Source organism: Arvicanthis niloticus, chromosome 2, assembly GCF_011762505.2.
Source record: "Arvicanthis niloticus isolate mArvNil1 chromosome 2, mArvNil1.pat.X, whole genome shotgun sequence".
NCBI lineage: Eukaryota > Metazoa > Chordata > Mammalia > Rodentia > Muridae > Arvicanthis > Arvicanthis niloticus.
The window spans coordinates 99,804,675-99,824,833 of record NC_047659.1 but is presented as its reverse complement, the minus strand read 5'-3'; the positions used below and the strand labels follow the sequence as shown (position 1 = coordinate 99,824,833).

Here is a 20,159-nt window from a genome sequence, read left to right as displayed (position 1 = left end):
GATGGAAGAGATATAGGGCTTAATAGTTTAAAAAGAAAACTTACAGGTCTTGCGTTCGGTTCCCAACACTCACGTCAGGTAGGTGACAATAACGAGCCTTCACCGGCATCTGCGCTCATGTTCTCTCTGTCTTTCTTACACATAAAAACTACAGCTTAAAAAAAAAAGAATACAAAAGATTATTTTATTTTTTTAACGGTATAAAATTGCGGTACTAAGGACCGCAACGGTCATGCCAAGTACAGTGAGTTGCGCGTGCGCAGCGCAGACACTAAACGTGCCCTAGGAGAACTGCGCGTGCGTGGCAGGCCAGGTCTTGCGCGGAGTCGCGCCCAAGCATCCGGAGCGCGCGTGCGCGTGCGCGGGGCGGAGCGTGCAGCCCTTGGCGCTGCTAAAGGTTCTTCATCCTCTGGCTCTGGTGGTGGTTGTTTAGTAGCTGCTCGGCGTGGAGAGGGACGGTCCCTGTCTGAGTTATGGATTTTGAAAATCTCTTTTCAAAGCCCCCCAATCCGGCCCTCGGCAAAAAACCGGCCGCCGACCCTAAGGAAAGGTGATCCACACGTTTTGGTCCTTTGCAGGGGCTTCGCCTGGGCTCCGCCCCCTCGCTCCTGGGAGCCCGCGAGCCTGGGCTGGCGCGTGGGCCGAGACCAGAGCGGAGAGGTCGCGAGGGGACGTGGGGTGGAAGTCGGAGTAGAGTCTGCGGGCGAGGGCAGTGGCCGGGCGGCGGGAGGAGGCCCCGGCCTCTGTGACTCTGCCCCCAATGGCTGGCTGCTCCCTTTGCACGTGCGCCTAACGTGTTTGCTGTCACTCACCTCCGAGATGGCTTTGCCTGCACCTCTGGTTCCTGAGGGTTGAGGGATACGTAGACTGCTCTGCTAGTGACCCTGAACCAGAAATCCCAGAATAAAGCAGCAAGCACCATTTCGGCTTAGTATTTCTGTTAAATTGGAAAAGCGTGTTTATCTCATACTTAGTACAGAGTGCAGGATATCTGCGCAGATACCCATTCTCAGTTTTTTTGAGTTGATAGTGCCCTCAAACCTCATCTCTCCTAGATCCTTGTCTTCTATGTTATCTCCTTCCTCAGTGGAACCCTTGACACACATCCTTCACGATTTTTTTTCCACCCACATTAAGATATATTTCCAGTGTTGGGCTGGCCTTGTCAATCTCAGCATTTGAAAGGCAGAGGCAGGCAGATCTTGGGAGTCTAGGACCAGCCTGGTCTACATAGCAAGTTCCAAGCCAGCCTCGGTTACATAGCAGAAACCCTGTCTCAAGGGAAAGGAAATATATGTATATGTTCACTGCTCTGTCTCAAATACCTTAGTGGAAACTATTATCCTAACTAGGCTACCATCAAGAACTTTACTGTGTAATTAATGTGAAATTTTTAGTCCTCACATCAACCTTAGGAAGAAAGTGATGTTCTGGTTTTATTTGTTTGTTTTGGGGTTTTTGTTGTTGTTGTTTTGTTTTTGTTTTTCGAGACAGGGTTTTTCTGTGTAGTCCTGGCTGTCCTGCAACTCACTCTGTAGACCAGGCTGGCCTCGAACTCAGAAATCCCCTGCCTCTGCCTCCCAAGTGCTGGGATTAAAGGTGTGCGCCACCACAGCCTGGCTGATGTTCTCGTTTTACAGATGAGAAAATTGAGGCATAGTCACCCTTCAAGATTGTGCAGTGAGTGGCAGACATAGGATTAAGGTGTTCAGGTTGGGTTACTTCATTACATATGAATTCATCACTAAGCTTCTAAAGCAGAATTACTCAGGAATTAAGTCCTATTGATATTGTGAAGAATTATTGATACCGTGAAGAACAATACTGTGTATTGATACACTTAATGTCCATGTAAGAACAGCAAGATAAATGAATTGAAATTTTTAACACGTATGAGAATTAAGATTTTTAAAAAATAGTTAACAGTTTGAACATATATTAAACTATATACCTGTTTACTAAAGTTTGGCTGAAATATGTAAGAGATATTTGGATTGACCCAAAGATAGGTGAAGACTGGTCCGGTGTCTATTCATATGCCTGCTTTTCACTTTGCCCTTAGGTCTTTTTCAACGTATTAGATGTATTAGATTTCTGTATTTTTCTCTCAGTTTATCTTTTGATTTTGCCTGTAGACTTTTTTCAGTGCATTAAAACATGTTTTTTTTTGGTTTAATTTATTTAATATGTATGAATATTTTGTCTGCGCCAGCTGTGTCCATTGTTCTTGGAGGCGAGGAGAGGAAGCTAGTCTTACCTGTGGTTGTTAGCCACCATATAGGTGATGGGAATCAAGCCATGTTCTCTGGAAGAGCAGCCAATGCCCTTAACTACTAAGCCATTCCTCCAGCTTGAAACAGGGGTGACTTTTTTCTTGGTAAGAATACTCATTTATTTAAACCCACCTCTAATGACTGAAGACACATCATTCAAGGTCATGGTGATACAACAGTAAATGAATGAAATACAGAAAAATACTAGTGGTCATGAATTTTATATTATTGAGGTGGACCACAGATCCATAGTATTTTAGATACTAATGAAAGCCATGGGGTAAATGAAAACTCGAGTGAAGAGATAGGAAGTGTTTGTTTAATAATAAGAATAGTGCTGTAAAGAAGATAGTTAGCCAGGCAGTGGTGGCGCATGCCTTTAATCTCATCATTTAGGAGGCAGAGGCAGGCGGATTTCTGAGTTTGAGGCCAGCCTGGTCTACAGAGTGAGTTCCAGGACAGCTAGGGCTATACGGAGAAACCCTGTCTCGAAAAACCAAAAAAAAAAAAAAAAAAAAAAGGAAGTTAAGGAAAAGTCTTACTACTGAAAGGTGGTTTTTATGGTGGGTATCCAGGTAAATCAGTTGAATGGGAAGCTGGCTGTTTGGTTTTTAAGGGCAGGGATTTGGAGACTAGGGTATTGGAATTAGCTGTATAAGATGATATTAGAAGCCGGAAAATTGAAAGACATCACCGAGAAAGTATAGAAAAAAGATAGGTGAGGACTGGGTTTGTTGAAAGTTGCAAAGATGAAGAGCCAACCAAGGAGATTAAGAAGTAGCAGTGGGATGTGGTGGCGCACTTTAGTCCCAGCCGTGGGGGCAGACGCTAGTGCATCTCTTGAGTTTGAGGACCCTCTTTTTTTTTTTTTTTTTTCAACAATAGGGAAAAAAGAAACAGAACAGCCCAGTGTTTCTGGAGCTGGTTTACTAGACTGAGGATCATGGTTCCTAACGGAAGTGGAGCGGGCACTAGAATGACTGCCTGTGGTTTAAGGCCCAGTTCTCCCAATCAATATTTTCTATCCCTTCATCTTGGGTTCATTTTGAGTCCTGCTAGAGCAGTGGTTCTCAACCTTCCTACTGCTGGGAGCCTTTAATACAGTTCCTCATGTTGTGCTGAACCCCAAACACAAAATTATTTTTGTTGCTACTTTATAACTGTAATTTTGCTGCTGTTATGAATTATAATATAAATTTCTGATATGTAACCCCTATGAAAGGGTGGTTCAACCCCCCTCCTCCAAAGGGGTGTAGACCCACAGGTTGAGAACCACTGTGCTAGAATATGCTGGGAAATTACCTCACGTATTATCTATGCATGGTCAACCTCTCATGCCTGAGTTCTTCATCTTTATGTTTGGGTGTTTGTCTCCTAACCTCTGAAGGCATCCTGCATTGTATATCTTCCATATCTTTTTCTGTTTAGAAAACCCCAAATCTAGCTTAAGTGTTCCTTATATGTGTACCTGTATTAATTTTCTCCCAAGAAGATAGGAAGCTCTCAGAAGGCAAAAGGACAGCTTGTCCTTTTCCTTGTTGTAGCTTGTGTCATGAGGCCACAGCCTGACATGTGGTGAATATTTGGTGTGTATTGAGTGACTGGACTGAGGAATGACTGGTGATTCATGTACAAGCTACTTCTTAAGCATTAAGATAATATACTACAAAGTTTCAGTTTAACAGATTATTCACATACATAATAACATTTATTGGTCAACATCATCATTATTGTTGTTATTTTGAGACAGAGTCTCACTGTGTAGCCCTGGCTGGGTTAGAACTTGCTGTGTTATACTATGCTATACTGGCCTGGAAGTCACAGAGATCCACTGACCTCTGCCTCCTGAGTGTTGGGATTCAGGACTCTGCCGTCATACCTGGCCTACATTGCTGTTTGTATTAATGTTGTTATTGTTACAGAGTATTTAGAGTAGTCTTGGAATTTCAGGGCTAAGACAAACCCAAGTAATGAATTTTAATGCTGTGCACTAAACCCTTTTGTGTTATTTGCTATTTTTGCTGCAGAACTGGTGAAATAGATGGTACTGAAGTTGAAGAAACACAGACAGAGAAAGTCAAATGGAAAGTAAAGCGGGACTGTGAACAAATCCCCAAGAAAGTAAGACTCAGCCGGCATGTTGAACAGACGGCTCTGGGTGGCTGTGAGCGGGAAGGATCTGTTGTGTCACTGTATTCAGCAGTCAGGGCCCAGTTACTTATGTCAGGGAAACTTGGTCATCTTTCAGTAACGTTCTTGCCCTCCCCATCAGACAGAGAATGTGCCAGTATTGTAACAAGATCAGTTTCCCTGTTCCTGAAATGAACTACAAATATAAACTCTTTCCTATCAACTTAGATGTAAAATTTAAGGTCTGATTCACTAACTCAACCAATCTTAGTAATTACTGATTGATTGAAAACCCAGATCAGTGTGTTGGGGCTGCCGTACTAACTAGGACACAACAAAGCAGTAAGAACAACACAAGTACATTATCCTGTAGTTCTTGGGCTGGAATTGAATCTGAGAGCAAGGTGTTGGCAGGGTTGTTATTTCTGGGATGTGTAAAGAAAGATCTGTTCCAGACTCCTCTGGTCCTCTTTGGTTTTCTATGACTCTGGGAAACATCCTGACCTCATCTGCCATGGCTTGATTTCCAAATACTCTGAAATACTAAGGATTGAGACATATGCATAAGGACTTAGAGTGGCCGGGGGTGGGGGGGGGGGAGACCCGAGTTCAGTCCATCACAAAGTCAAGATCTGCTCCTCTTTCTTTCTTTGTAAAGTTTTTGGGGGAGGCTGTAAATGTTAACATATTTCATAAGAATATGTTCATACCGGCAGTAAAGCTTGTAAGGCACAGATTGGCTTTATAAAAAGATCCAGGAGAGAGAATACACCTGGCACACCTTCATCTACTGGAGAAGCCTCTGAGCTACCACATAAAAACTGTCTTTGCATGTGTAGCTGCTATGGAAAAGAACTGAGGCTTACATCCAGAAACTGCACATTATTTTCCCACAGGGGTAGTCATACAGGCTTCACATTCCTTCATGCCTATAGTTCATAATCTCTGTACTGTCCCCCAGCAGATAGGCAGGTGGCATCTTAAATCTTAAAGGCATTTCCGAAAAGGTTATATGAAAAGATGGACACCCAGGTTATCCCCAAGCAGAGTTGCTTGAACCCAGGCACTTCAATCACTAATACAAATATAGGTAGGGTTAGGACTAACTTAGGGTACTCAGGTGAGCACTGCAGGTCAAGACAAAGTATTGGCTGTCTCCTTCCTTCGTGTTAGCCCCTGACATGAGCAGTTCTACCTCGTATACTGATCTCTTCCTTGTTCTTTATAGTCTTGCTGCTTGTGTGGTCATCCCTAAGGACACAGTTTAAAATCCTTAAATCTAGTGTGTGCTCCTTCAACTCTGTTGCAGCACCACAGACAGTCCATTCTTTGAACACAGGACATCTTATTGGAGGTAGGCACTGGCCTTGCTTTCATCAGCAGTGCTCTCACTTCTTGCACTTGTATCCTGCACATGCACTGTGCATTGCCCTGGGAGAGGAGCTGCAGGATCCTCACGTATGAGCAGTGTTGCCCTTGAGTTGATTCTTAACTGTGTTAGGAAGGGGTGGATGAGAGAGACACTGTTGCTCTGCTTGAGGACGCTGCCATGACATCCCAGTCTTGTTCCATTTGCAGCTGTGTTTTCAGAATCTTGCTGACTGTTACTTAACTGTTCACATCTTTCCATCTGCCTTACCTTCATTGAGGTTATCTATGGGTTTTTGTTGGTGGTGGTGGTTTGTTTGTTTGTTTGTTTTCTTAATTTAGAGTTCTTTATAAGTAGTTTTTGGTCATCATTCTTGTATGTTATGTGTTGGCAGATACCTCCTCACTTGTGCTTTCTTTCCATCCAGTGATACTTTTTATAAATGTCACTATTTTGAAGTAGTTGGTTTTGAGAATATGTTCTCATATGTGTAGTCCTTTGTGTATTGATAAACCTGTTTTCTTACATTGCCTTCTAAGGGTTTATTTTACCTTTTCACATTGAAATTTATAATCTCTATGGTATGCAGGCAACCTATCTCTCCATTTATTTTGTTATTATCACACCTAATTGATCCAGGACCATTAATTTATCAGTAAGGGGCTGTCTTGTCCCTGTGGTTTTACATTGTCACTCTTGTTAAGAATTAAGTGTTTATGTTCAGTCTTTTCAGCTCTCTGTGCTTGTCCTCTGAATTATCCCTAAGACTTTCAAACTTAATTACTGCAGTTTTATAATGATTTGGTCTTACATAAGCAAGTCCTGGCACCTTTGTTTATTTCTTCTTTAAAGTATCTTGGTTATTTGTTTACCTTTCTTTCTTTCTTTCTTTCTTTCTTTCTTTCTTTCTTTCTTTCTTTCTTTCTTTCTTTCTTTTTTCTTTCTGGTTTTTCAAGATAGGTTTCTCTGTGTAACCTTGAATATTCCGGAACTCTCTCTGTGGACCAGGCTGGCCTCAAATTCAGGAACCCACATGTTTCTGCCCCTCCAGTGCTGTGATTGAAGACGTGTACCACCATACCACACAGCTTGCCTGGGCTATTCTTATATGTAAGTCCATCTGTATAAATTTAAAATTAGTTTGTCAGGTACCACATAAAGTCCTGGTAGGCTTTTCATTGAGAATATGTAAAATTTATAGATTATTTAGAGGGGAATTAGAATCTTTAGAATATTGTACAGTCTTTGTCTTAAATCTTTCTAAGCATGTTATGTGTGTGATTGTTAGCAGCAGCTCATGTGTGTGGAAGTGTGTGTCTCTGTATCTGTATGTATTCATGAAAGCACCAGAGGACAACTTTGGGTATTGTTCTTCAGGCATTGTTCTCCCTTCGTGTGTGTGTGTGTGTGTGTGTGTGTGTGTGTGTGTAATATATTTGTTGAGACAGGGTCTCTCACTTGGAACTCACCAAGTGAGATACTTGCTAGCAGGTAAGCCCCAGGGATTCTCCTATCTCTTATGTCCTGCTTTTTTTTTTTTTTTTTAATGGTGGGTTCTGTGGCTTAGACTCAGGTCCTGTGCTTGTAAAACAAGCTCTTTGCTTACACAACCCTCAAGTGTCCCATAGTTTGTTTGTTTGTTTGTTTGTTTGTGAAGTCTTACATCTTAGCATACCTCTTTGCCCACTAAATAAATTAGAGACTAAAACCATAGTCTGTTGATAGGAGTAGGCCAACTTCTTTGTAAAGCATTTTAGTGAATCTTGATGACATTGTGGGTTGTAGTCTTGTCACAACTAAGCACAGCAGAAACAGCTTATACACGAATGGGCATGACTGGTTTCCAGTAGAACTTACTTTATAAAGCCAGGTGGCTAAAGGACAAAGGCTGCAGTGGCTCCCTCCTGTACTTGAGAGGTTGATGTGGGAGGATTACTGAGTGTTAGGCCAGGGTGGGCTGAATAGCAAGGGCCTGTCTTGGTAAGATGAAAAAACAAAACGACTTTATGTCTAAAATGCATTATATGTGTTTATCATAATTATAAAATTGATATGCCCATGTTGCTAAGTACAGACATCTTAATAACCAACGCTCATAAAAATATTTTTAAGACAGGATTTTGTGTAATTGAGTCTGGCCTTGAGCTGTGTAATTGAGCCTCTTCTTGAACTTTAGATCTTCCTGCCTCCCTCGTGCTGAGATTATAGACATGTAAATACATTGTGCAAATTCACAACCTTTCTTCAAATTACCATTAAAGGTAATATGTCACTGTAGTTTAAGTTTTGTTTTCTGTGTGTGTATACACATACATGTACATGTATGTGCATACATGTAGAGGCCAGAGGTTGAAGACAGGTCTTTCTCTGACCTTCGAGTTCACTGATGCACTGTACAGTGAACTCAAGGATCTGTCTGTCTCCATTCACCTAGTTCTGTCTCCTAGGGACACCTATGAGGCCACCACAGCCAGCTTTTATGCGGGTGCTAGGGGTCTGAACTTGAGCTCTCATGCCTGCATAGGAGACACTTGACTGACTGAGACATCTTTCTTGGCCTCCCTGTGGTTGTTTGGTTGGTTTTTGTGTATGTGTTTTAAAATTTATACTAACTATTTTTTTAATTGTGTGCATGAGTGTGTGCACACTTGAGTACTGGTTTGCCTTTCAAGGCTAGAAGCATCAGGTTCTTCTGGAGCTGGACTTGCAGGTGTGAGCTGTTGGACAAGGTACTGGGAACCAAACTTGGGTTCTCAGGAAGAGTAGTACTAAGTATTCCTAACCACAGACTCATTTCTCCAGCCCATTTTTAATTTTGCAAAAACTTAAGGTGTTTAAAAGAGAGTGTAGAGAATGCTATATGAAACCCATGTATCCATCATACAAATGCAATAATGGTCAATTAATGGCCATTATTCCTTATATATCGTAAGTTTTGAAATTTCAATTTTCATCTTTACTTAGTTTAAGCACCTTGGAAACACTGCAACATCACCAAAGAGTTTGCCACGTAAAAAATCAAGAAGTAAGGACTATGACCCATACAGTGATGGTGAGACATGCAGTCAAGAATCAGAAGATAATTTTGACAAAGAACTTCAACAGTACATACAAGCCAAAGAAATGGCAAACTCGGCTCAACCGTCACTGCTTCCTGAAGAATCTGTGAAGAAAGCAGGAGCAGAGGATACCCAGCAGAGTAAGCGCTAAACTGTCTTACCACTTACTTAAGGTCCATCTGCAGAGGTTGTCATGGTTGTCTATGTTTATCATCTGCTCTTTATCTTATGATGAGAAGGTGACTTTTATTGTTCTTTATGTCAGATATGAGCTTGCTTGATGTGAGATATAACCCAAGACTTGGTTGCTTGATATATAAATGCTTATTTTGTAGGAGACGCTAGACAGCTGCTAGTGAGTTATCAAAGGCTATGTCTCTATCAGAAGAAGTCTGAATCCCCACCTTCTGCATGTATGAAGTATAGGCTGTGCCTGTTCGTATGACTCTTTTTAAAGAATTGACTGGATGATCATGTATGTCTGTGTTCATATATTTTTAAGTGCTGGGAATTGATCACCCATATTAGGAAAATATGCCATCATAGAACCATATCCCTAGCATAGAAATGGGTTTTTTTGTTGTTGTTTTTTTTTTTTTTTTTTTTTTTTTCGGTTTTCGAGACAGGGTTTCTCTGTATAGCCCAGGCTGTCCTGGAACTCACTCTGTAGACCAGGCTCATTCGCCTGGTGAAATGTATTTCTTTTTAATTTTATTTTTTTTTAATTGAAATGTATTATTTTAAATTGCTAAAATGGGATTTGGCCATAGACATGAAGGCACATGACATTCATTTCTTTCTTTCTTTCTTTCTTTCTTTTTTTTTTTTTTTTTTTTTCTTTTTTTTTTACCAGGTTTCTCTGTGTAGCCCTGCCTGTCCTGGAATTCGCTTTGTAGACCAGGCTGGCCTCAAACTCAGAGATCCTCCTGACTCTGCCTCCCAAGTTCTGGGATTAAAGGTGTGTGCCACAAGAACCCAGTAAGTGAAAATCTTTTTTTGTTTGTTTGGTTTTTTTGTTTTTCTGTTTTTTTGAGACAGGGTTTCTCTATGTAAGCCTGGCTGTCCTGGAACTCACTTTGTAGATCAGGCTGGCCTTGAACTCAGAAATTCACCTGCCTCTGCCTCCCAAGTGCTGGGATTAAAGGCGTGCACCACCACTGCCTGGCTATAAATGAAATTCTTAATGCTTTTCATTTACTGTGTTTTCCTCCAAATATTTCTTCTATTCAAAGTATATCTATCTATAGGTAAACTTAGTGTATATGGAATATTTTTTTCTTTTTCTTTATTTTTTCCTTTTTGGCAGGGGTTGTGATATGTTGAGGTGGGGTCTCATCTAGCCCAGGTAGTCTAAATCTTGCTGTGTACGTGAAGTTAGCTGTGAATCCTCCAACCTCAGTGTCCTCAGTGCTGGGCTTACAGTTGTGCTAGTTTGCTGTATATTGCTATGATAAAACACCATGACAGCAACTTGAGGAGAAAGAGGATGATATCATGTTATATACTTCTGAGCAACAAACAGTCCATCACTGAAAGAAGCCACAGCAAGAAATGAAGCAGAGACCGTGGAAGAGTGCTGCTTACTGGCTTGCTCCCCATGGCTTTCTCAGCCTGCTTTCTTAAATCAGCCAGGTCCACCTGTCCAAGCTGGCATTACCCACAGTGAGCTGGGCCCTCATATAAGTCATTAACTAAGAACATGGCCTACAAACTTGTCTGCAGATAGTCTGATGGAGTTATCTTACCAACTGAGTTACCTCTTTCCAGATAATTATAGTTTGTGTCAAGTTGACAAAAAACTAGCCAGCACACAAGTGTACACCACCATCTTCAGCTTTATGACATATTTTCAAGGAAAAATCTATAATATATGAAATCCTAAACCTCTGTAGTTTTCTTCTCTTGTAAAACTGGTAATGCTAATTATATCGGTCAGTTGCTGATATCTTCAAAATATTCTGGCCTGTGGCTTGCAAGATTGATTTAATTGATTATTTTTCTCTTATCTCCCATCTAACAATTCTTTTCAAAAACAATGCCTTTGAAATTGGGATGTTAGAATTCTCTTTTTTTGCCTCATAATAGCAAAGCTCTTAGAAAGTCAGGACACTGTTGTCACACCAGTTTCCCTTCACTGAGCTTCAGAGTTTCCCTGAATTATTATAAGGCATATTTCTGAAGGTTAAACTGATATCCTACCTTTATGCTATTTTTAAAATGAACTTGCTTGTTTTTAGCTGCCAAACAAAAAAATAAAAAATCTAAAGCTGGTCACAAGAAAGTTAAGCAGAAGAAAATGAAGCGAAAGTGGCCTGGCACTGGAGACAAAGGGTCAAGGGCCTTGCTGAAGAACAGTGGCTCCCAAGAAAAGGTACAAGAGTCGTCTTGGAGGAGGATGCCTTCAGGGTGTTTATCTTTCACTTCAGCTTCAGGAAGTGCTCAGGGACATGGGGAGGCAGGAACATCCCACATAGCAGGGTTCTATGGAGGCCTGTACCTGCTGGTGACTCTGGTCGTCCTTCTAACCACTGCTTCTCCCTCTTAGCACTGGCTGCCAGCACCCATTTCAGCCTCTGTGATTTCTCTGTTGGCCCAAAATACTAATGCACCAGTCCTTTGGCCTCTGAGTGTTAGACCATCACTATCTGTAGAAAACTGGGTGGCAGAAGAAAACAGCCTTGGAGACAGTTGAAAGGCCACACAGCCCTACACGGTTTATACATTGCAGTCCTTCAGCGTTTGGGCTTCTGCGCTTTGGCCTTTACAGTCCTGCCCCTGGTACTTTGATTTTGCTTTGTAACTGCCCTTCCTTAATATGCATATGTACTTCAGCATAGGACACTAAGTGACTTCTCTAGACTCCGATTTTCTGAAGACTTTTAAACTGAACAGCCAGCTTTTTGTTAGCTTACACACAGGGTCAATAGTTTGGGGAGGTTAAAATAATTAGAAATAGCAAGTGTTAGCTGAGCATGGTTGTGAATGCCTTGTAGTCCCAACTGCTTAGGAATGGAAGTAGGAGTTCAAGACTATCCTGGGTAACAGTGAGATCCCATATCAAAAGGGGCGGGGGATACCAAATATTAAAGATTGAAATAAACTTATATAAAAGTAGTCTCTTTCCCCATATTTTACAAGTAGGGAATCTGAACTCAGAGTTCAGATGTTTGACTGTCCTACAGAGCCAAGTCAGGGCTGAACTTTGTTTCCTAACCTCTCTTCTATGTTTTAATATTGACTCAAATGATTCTTCACGCAGAACTGACAGCCCTTATGAAAAGCAAGTTCTAAGCCTGTCTTAGATTCACATAGCAGAATCATTTAAAACCAAAGATTTGAACTGAGATACATGTATGATTTTATGGTCTTAATAAATCAATAACTTGATATTCATGCAAATTAGGTGATTAGGGGGCACATTAGTGCTTTAATTGCACATACCATATTTATTATACCATATTGCTAAACCATATTTACTACTTAGGCTGCAGAAGTTCTAAGCTCTGTCACAGTTAACACATTAAAAATAGTTTTTATTTCTAAAGAGCTAAAATAGATTTTAAGGTTCTTCCTTTTTAAAATATTAAATTGTAAAAACATATCATTGGAGCTATAGATTTCCCACTGCTTCTTGTTGTGATTCCCAGCTTTGTTTCCATAATACTGAAGCTCCTTCTATTTTAGATTTCTTTTTATCACAAGTAATATATTTTCTTTTTTTTTTTTAGTTTCTTATAGTCATTTTTTACAAAATAAGGGCAAAGTACAATAAGATATCAAGTTTTATCAATACTAGTAATCAGTGGTTGAATGCTGTTGAAACTGATAAGCATTCATTTTATAAACTGATATACCAAAGTTCAACTCTTTTTATTTTAAAGATTTATTTATTTTATGTATATGAGTGCTCTATGTACACCTGTGTGCCAGAAGAGGGCATCAGATTCCATTACAGATGGCTGTGAGCCACCATGTGGGTGCTGGGAACTGAAATCAGGACCTCTGGAAGAGCAGCCAGTGCTCTTAACCACTGACCTGTCTCTCTAGCCCCAAAGTTCAACTCTTGAAGGCCCTTTTAGAAGAGACACTTTTTTGAGCCAGGGTCTTGCAGTATAGCCCAGGCTGGCCTTGAACTTGAACCTTGCTTCAGCCTTGGAATGCTGAGACGATGCATTGGTCACCATGCACAGCTATCAGAGAGACATTCTAATGTAGTAAAAGTAGTTTAAAGCAGTTTTGTAAAATAAAGTGAACTATTTACTTTTCTTTTTATCATGTTTGTGTTTTTGTATTATAGGCTGATGCTGAGGAGAAACAGCCCCGTGTGAGGATGAGTCAAGGCTTTATCAACCAGCACACGGTGGAACGCAAAGGGAAGCAAGTTTGCAAGTACTTCCTTGAAAGGAAATGTATTAAGGTATGAGAGTGGGTAAGCAAAAATACACTACAGTGGAGTCACGGCAAGAGTGTTCTAGAACTACTGTCTCCATGGGACAGTCTTAAAACATACCTATAAGATTTTTAAAACTCTTTGCTCTTAGAAAAAGTTTAGTTTGAGAATTGGTAAAATGATTTATGTTTTAAAAGTAATTTATTAAAGATGCTTTACATTAAAAATGTTTTAAGAATTTTTAGAAGTTCAGCAGGCTAACTCATGTGCTTAGATTCTAGCTAGTTAGGATTTACTGGACTTGCTTGCCCATTTGAAGTTTAGTAAGAGTTAAGTTGCAAAGGTCTAATTGTGAGACATAACTTGTACTTATTCTTACACCCAGGGAGACCAGTGTAAGTTTGATCATGATGCAGAGATAGAGAAGAAAAAGGAAATGTGTAAGTATTATGTACAAGGATATTGTACCAAGGGTGAGAACTGCCTGTATTTACATAATATCCTTTATCACAAGATTCCCTGCCCTCTTCATATAACGTGAAAGATGTAGACTTTTTAATAAACTACAATTGTTGCTATAACAAAGGTGTTCTATCTAAGCCCAACTTGGTATCAGAGTGATTATATTGTATATGTTTTTGAATGGACCTTTCAGAAAAAAAATCTCTTAAAGTATAGGTCTGTTCTGCTCTTGATGGGTGGTGGAAGGTTTAAGAGACTTAGTCAGACCCAGGAGAATGTTATTTCTGCTGATAGTGTTTAATTGAGTCTGTATTCATATAGAAAAGTAGAGATGTTTTATGGAGGTTCCCCTTAACCTGAAGGTAGCCTAAGTTCTAATGAAATCATGAAATACAATCGTTTACAGTAATAACACCATCAGTCACATAGAAGTTTCATATTTGACTTGGCATTTCCTAGATAATAATGTTTGAATTGGCTCTACTTTAACAAACCGCATACACAAAGGATCCAGATTTGTAATTTCTGCTGCTGTCATTGAGTTTATTTCACCCCAGTCTCAAAAAACATTTTACAATAACCACATCTCAAGGTAATTAAAATACATTTCTTTCATATGTAAGTGAAACTTACACATGGCCCATTTTGAGACTGTATGTGACAGAGAAAGATTGTCTCATGTTTTAAATAGAAAATTCAGTGATTCTACTGGTAGGAAAGATTTAGAGGAAATAGTTATTAAATTAATAACAAATTTTCAGTTGGATAAAATTATTATTTTCCTTAACACTGTGCTACATGAATATCCTTGCAAGTTTTATCATACAGGAACAAAATGTTATCAGGGTGATCACTGTAATTTTTCTCATGCCCCACTGACTGCTGAAACACAAGAACTATTGGCTAAGGTAAGTACAGTGGTAATCTTGTTTTTCTTTTTAAAAAGAGTATATTTGGACGTAGGATGACATTTGAAAAGATACTTTTCTTTAAGGAGAGAGCCTTGTAGGCTAGTGTATGATAATTTAAGTTTACTTAGATTTGGAAGTTACTTTATTCTTTTATTGTCACTAAAAGAAAAATTAATATTCATTGATAGTATGAATGAGAATGGTCTTAAACTCCTCATTATGATCAGCAATTTAAAATTTTTATTTACTTAGTATGTGTGTGTCTGCAGGCTGTGGCAGTCCGAAGAGACTTTGGGGAGTTGCTTCTCTCCTTATCATGCGGGTCCCTAGGAGCAAGCTCAGATTGCTGGGCCTGGCAGCAGCTGCTTTTCCTCACTGAGCCATCTCTTCACTCTAGTTAGCAACTTGAAACACCTATTTTAAATCAAGATAAAGGAAATAGAGACATACATAAGTGCAGAAGGGAAGTCCAGAGTCATGACTGACAGACATTTTAGTTCTGTTGAAGACTGGTTAGATATCTTGTCTTCAGAAGTTCTTAGTCTATGAGAAAGGTTATTGTGAAGTTACAGTTATTGACACTCTATTTTCATAGATTAGTTGAGAGTAATCTCTTCAAAATTAGATTTAAGTGAAATAAAAAAATCCTCCTAAAGTCACCTGTGGCCAAAGCTCCCTGAGCATAGACAAATATGAGAAAGTCAGAGGCGTGTCTCGGCAGTGCTTCATCTCTGAAGCGGGAAGGTCCCTGGACCCACAGATCATATCAGATGCTTATTTATGAGAGATTTGTTTTTTATTTCTTTTTGTAATACCAAATACTGTTAGGTTGGATGTTATAGAGCCATTTGAGAAGTATAAGATAAGACAGTGTGCCCAGTAAGTATTAGTGAATAAAAATCACACAGGGTTTTTTATTGATTATTTTTTCTGTATTAGGTTTTGGATACTGACAAGAAGTCCTGCAAATAGACTAAAAAGGTAAAAGTGATGCTACTAATTTTTTTTATTCTTTGAATCATCTCTTGAAATTGGGATAAAAGCCTTAATAGAGCTAGGCAGTGGTGGTGCACACCTTTAATCCCAGCACTTGGGAGGCAGAGGCAGGCAGATTTCTGAGTTCGAGGCCAGCCTGGTCTACAATGTGAGTTCCAGGACAGCCAGGGCTACACAGAGAAACCCTGTCTTGAAAAACAAAAACAAACAAAACAAACAAAAAAGCCTTAATAGAGGTTTTTCTGTTTTCAAATTAAAGTATTTTTCCCTTCTTTCCTCAATAAAAATATGCACAAATATTGCTTCTCTGTCTGGGTTTGCCTGCCATGTGATTATCTTTGGGGGAGGTTGCCTACTATGTGTTATGTGTGTTTGTGTGTATGTTTTCTCTTTCTTTAGTTCTGTCTCTCTGTTTGATTTTTGAGATAGGATTTCTCTTTGTAGTGCTGGCTGCATGGAACTTGCTGGTGTTGAACTCACAGAGCTCCATCTCCTGAGTGCTAAGATTAACGCTGTGCAGTACCACAGCTACCCTTATGTAACACTTTATTCTATGACTGTTAGAATTAGGTGTCAGTAGTGGAGATTTTGATTAGTTTCACTTTTTTGAATGCACATTGTTACTGTAATTCCTTATAAGCGTTTCTTGGTTTAAATTGGCAGCAGTTACTCAGGGTCTGTACCAAGGAGTAGAAATGTTTTGTAACCCTTTACATTCATGTAAGCTATAGAATTTCTGTTCCAACCTTGTTAATAATTTGTACTTGACTTTTCTCCTAACTTAGTGGATGTAAAATGGTGTCTTGTGGCTTATTTGAAGGAAACATAGCATCTTCGGCCTTCAGGCCCTTCAGTTTCCTCATTAGTGTAATACAGTTTACTGTCTTTGCCAAGGGTTTTATTCACCTGGCTGTCCATTTGCATTGCTTTTATATATTCCTCATATTCCTTTGTGACAAATGTGAAGAATGTCAGGTCTTTTCCCATTTGTAGGCTGTCTTTTTTTTTTTTTTTTTTTTTTTTTTTTTTTTTTTTTTTTTTTTTTTTTTTTGACACAGGGTCTTGCCATGCATTATTGTTTTCCAGTGTTGGTTTAAGTATTCAGGATCTCTTAGATTCTATATGTGAATTTTTAGGAAACTTCTTTCCTTCTTTCCCTCCCTCCCCCAAATAGTAATGTCATAGTGATTTCATTGAACATGTGGATTGCTTTGGGTAGTGGTTACAGCTTGACAATATTGTCTTCATATCGGTGAGCTTTGTGTTGTTTATAGTGTGCATAAGTGTTTTCCTTGAATATATGTCTGTACCATAGTCAGGCCTGATGCCCACAGAGGGCAGAGCCTCCTCTGGAACTGGAGTTACATGTGATTGTGAGCTTTGGTGTTGGTGGTAGGAAGCAAGGCTGGGTCCTCAGTCAAGATCAAGGATCTGTCATCACTGAGCCAACTCACCAGCCTCTGTATCTGTGAACTTTCTATATAATCATAAAGGAGTTGTTAGATTTCCATTCAGCTCTATTGTTAATGTAGTCTTTTTATTTTATTTCTTTACTTTTTTGGTTGAGTCACGGGGTCTTTCTATGTAGTCCTAGTCCTAGCTGTCCTTCCTGGCACTTGCTATGTAGACTAGGCTGGCCTAGAACTCACATAGATCCCCCTGATTTTGCCCCCAAGTGCTGGCATTAAAGGCTCAATATAGTTTTGGGTTTGTTTGTTCTTTATGTCATTGTATCTTTCTGTGTTTTCTGGATTTATGTTTAGTTCTACCTTTAGATTTTTAGAATTTCAATTCAAGGTATTCCTTCCATTTTCCCCAAGAAGAATATTTAACTCATTTTGGATTTTGTTTTTGTCTGCTGCATGGATTGTTTCTGAGGGGTGGGGGTGATTAAGTTAGGAATTTTCACAAGCTGATGTGTTTATTTTCTTCTGCAGCACGTAGAGGACAAACCTATTCCTGTTCAGGACTTTTGAAGACTGATGACTTGGAATAGTTCATAAGGTTCCTCTGTTAAGGCTCCTTCCTGCGTCGTCGTGATCATGTGCAGCTCCCGTTCGACGTGCACAGTGGTGGATCTAGTGCTCGACAGAAGGGTGGTTCTGCACTGGGCCAGGAGAGGAGCACGTGAATGCTGGATAGAGGTCATGCTGTGCTGTGCCAGCTTGCAGAAGTCTCCAACAAGCACAAAATAGCCAAAGAGAGGTTAAGTGAGGATGGGAGAAATATCAGGAAGGATGATGACAGCTGCTAGGGGACATTGGGGGAATAAAGAAGTCACACCTCTACATGTCATTCAATACTTTGCACAATGTTTAGCAATAATTCAGAGTTCCATTTTATGGTTTAGCATAGAATGTGGTTCTGTGATCTTTTATAAGAACAATTTCCTGTTGAATATTTGTTTCTAATTAGTACTGTTATAAATAAAGTAAGATAATATCTCTTGCTGTGGTGTTTTCATACTTGATGTTCTTTTTTTTGGGGGGGGGGAGGGTCGAGACAGGGTTTCTCTGTGTAGCCCTGGCTGTCCTGGAACTCACTCTGTAGACCAGGCTGGCCTTGAACTCAGAAATCCGCCTGCTTCTGCCTCCCAAGTGCTGGGATTAAAGGCGTGCACCACCACCGCCTGGCTATACTTGATGTTCTTAACCTTTGTGTTGTTAAAATATGAAAGTACTACCTTGGGCTGGTGAGAGATATGTTCAGTGGGTAAAAGTGATTGCTATGCAAGGCTGACAACCAGTTTGATCCCCAGATGCCATGGTAGAAGGAGGGAACCAGCTTCAGAAAGTTGTCCTCTGACCTCCACATGTATGTCACTGCACGTGTGTATGTGCAACACATACACAAATAATATTTTTTTAAAGAATGTCTTTCTCACTGGCTCATAAACAGTGATCAAATTATATACTTGTATAAAATACAAGCATGGAGGCTGGGGAGATGACCCAGTGGTTAAGAGCACTGTCTGCCCTTCCAGAGGTCCTGAGTTCAGTTCCTACAACCATCTGTAGTGGGATCTTCTGGTGAGTCTGAAAACAGCTACAGTGTACTCAGATAAATAAATCTTATGTATATATGGACTGGAGAGATGACTCAGTGGTTAAGAGCACTGTCTGGCTTACAGCCATCTGTACTGGGATCTGATACCCTCTTCTGGCTTGCAGTTGTACATGTAAATAGAACACTCATATACATAAAATAAATCTTTAAAAAACATAAATGTGGGTTTCGGGATGTCTTGAACACAGCATATAACAATATTTTCCAAATATAGATAAGATTCTAAATATACCATGACACTATTATATTGTTTTATTAGGAAAAATAATAGCACCCCTCTGATAGACGGAGTTCATCATTCTAGCGACTGTACTTAGCAGAATCTTATTGGAAATACGAACCAAGATTATTTTGGTTGTAATTGGAGCCTACCAAATCAAAAGTTCAAGCTCCAACTATCAGACTTTAGGAAGGAGGATACCAGAATGGATCCCTAGAAGGTCAGGAGGTTGTCTGAGGGTGAGCTCTGCTCAGTGTCCTATAGTTGCCTGTTGTGTTGGTTGGTCTCCTCCCCAGCTGTGGCTAGAGAACATGACCAGACAGTGCTCTAGAAGCAACTTGATCCAAATTACAGAAGAAACCTGGCACTTTGAAAGGATCTGTTAGAGAACCCTTAGGTAATAAAAGTGTGCAAAGGTATGTTGTTATTACATACATTTTATCTTCTCTGAAGACCATTTTCAACTTTAAAACGTTCAAGATGACCCACCTAGTGGTTTATTTAAAACCAAGAAGAGCTTATAGGGGCTCTGAAGTCAAATAGAAGTTTGTCATTGTCTCACTTTTCAATGAGGTGTTTTGAAGAGGTAAGCGTGTCAATGAAATCTGTTAACTTGGTTTCAGTCAGTTTGGCAGAAAGACACTTTCTTAAATAGGCCCTGTACATCCACACTGGGCTTTGTGCCTCTTACCTGAGTTATTGCAGCTCCTTCAAAATTACTGCCTGTTCTGCTTTCCTTGCCCACAGCTAACCTGAATTGTTTTCCTAATGTTACTCTTTCAGCCATGCCTTCACCATGTTGCATCTGCCCTGGATCAAGGCAAACCTGTGTGCCTGGGTTTTAGAGTTCTGTGAGTAGTTTGACCATTATAGCCATAATCATATAAGAACTGGTTCATTAAGGATTGTAGTCTAAGGCTGCCAAGAAGCTCTGCAGTTAAGGTTTTCATCTACATGGTAACTCACAGTCATCTATGACTCTCGTTCCAAGGGATCCAACGGCTTCTCTGGGTACCAGGCACACATATGGAAGGCACACAGATATACATGCAGGCAAAGCACCCAAACACATAAAAAATAATATGTAGCTGGACAATATTTTATAATTGTAGTCTAAAATGTATATTTATCTTCACTGATCTATTTGCTGTAATAAAGCCTGAGGCTGTGCACTTTATCAGCTCAGTGTTGGAGACTGTCATAGTCTGAGTGAAAATGGCCCCCATAGACTCAGGGAATATATCATTGGAAGTATGGCCTTATTGGAGGAAGTGTGTGTGTCA

At 39.9% G+C, this 20,159-nt stretch overlaps 1 protein-coding gene across 1 annotated transcript; it reads left to right on the top strand.

Annotated features, from left to right (window-relative positions):
* Window positions 1-344: 344 nt before the first annotated feature.
* On the top strand, window positions 345-18,032 carry Zc3h8 (zinc finger CCCH-type containing 8). The gene is made up of 9 exons (XM_034493754.2): window positions 345-550; window positions 4,301-4,394; window positions 8,737-8,971; window positions 11,069-11,202; window positions 13,129-13,248; window positions 13,607-13,718; window positions 14,482-14,591; window positions 15,534-15,575; window positions 17,528-18,032. Exons 1-8 carry the CDS (start codon window positions 474-476, stop codon window positions 15,564-15,566), a joined length of 915 nt encoding a protein of 304 aa, XP_034349645.1. The 5' UTR covers window positions 345-473; the 3' UTR covers window positions 15,567-15,575; window positions 17,528-18,032.
* The last annotated feature ends 2,127 nt before the right edge of the window (window positions 18,033-20,159 follow it).

Excerpts from the sequence above, each read along its gene's own strand:
- Zc3h8 (XM_034493754.2), top strand. The coding sequence starts at position 474 with ATGGATTTTGAAAATCTCTTTTCAAAGCCCCCCAATCCGGCCCTCGGC. Across the intron at positions 551-4,300 it reads GCCGCCGACCCTAAGGAAAG|AACTGGTGAAATAGATGGTA; the intron begins GTGATCCACACG and ends TTTTTGCTGCAG. Across the intron at positions 13,249-13,606 it reads TTGAAAGGAAATGTATTAAG|GGAGACCAGTGTAAGTTTGA; the intron begins GTATGAGAGTGG and ends TCTTACACCCAG.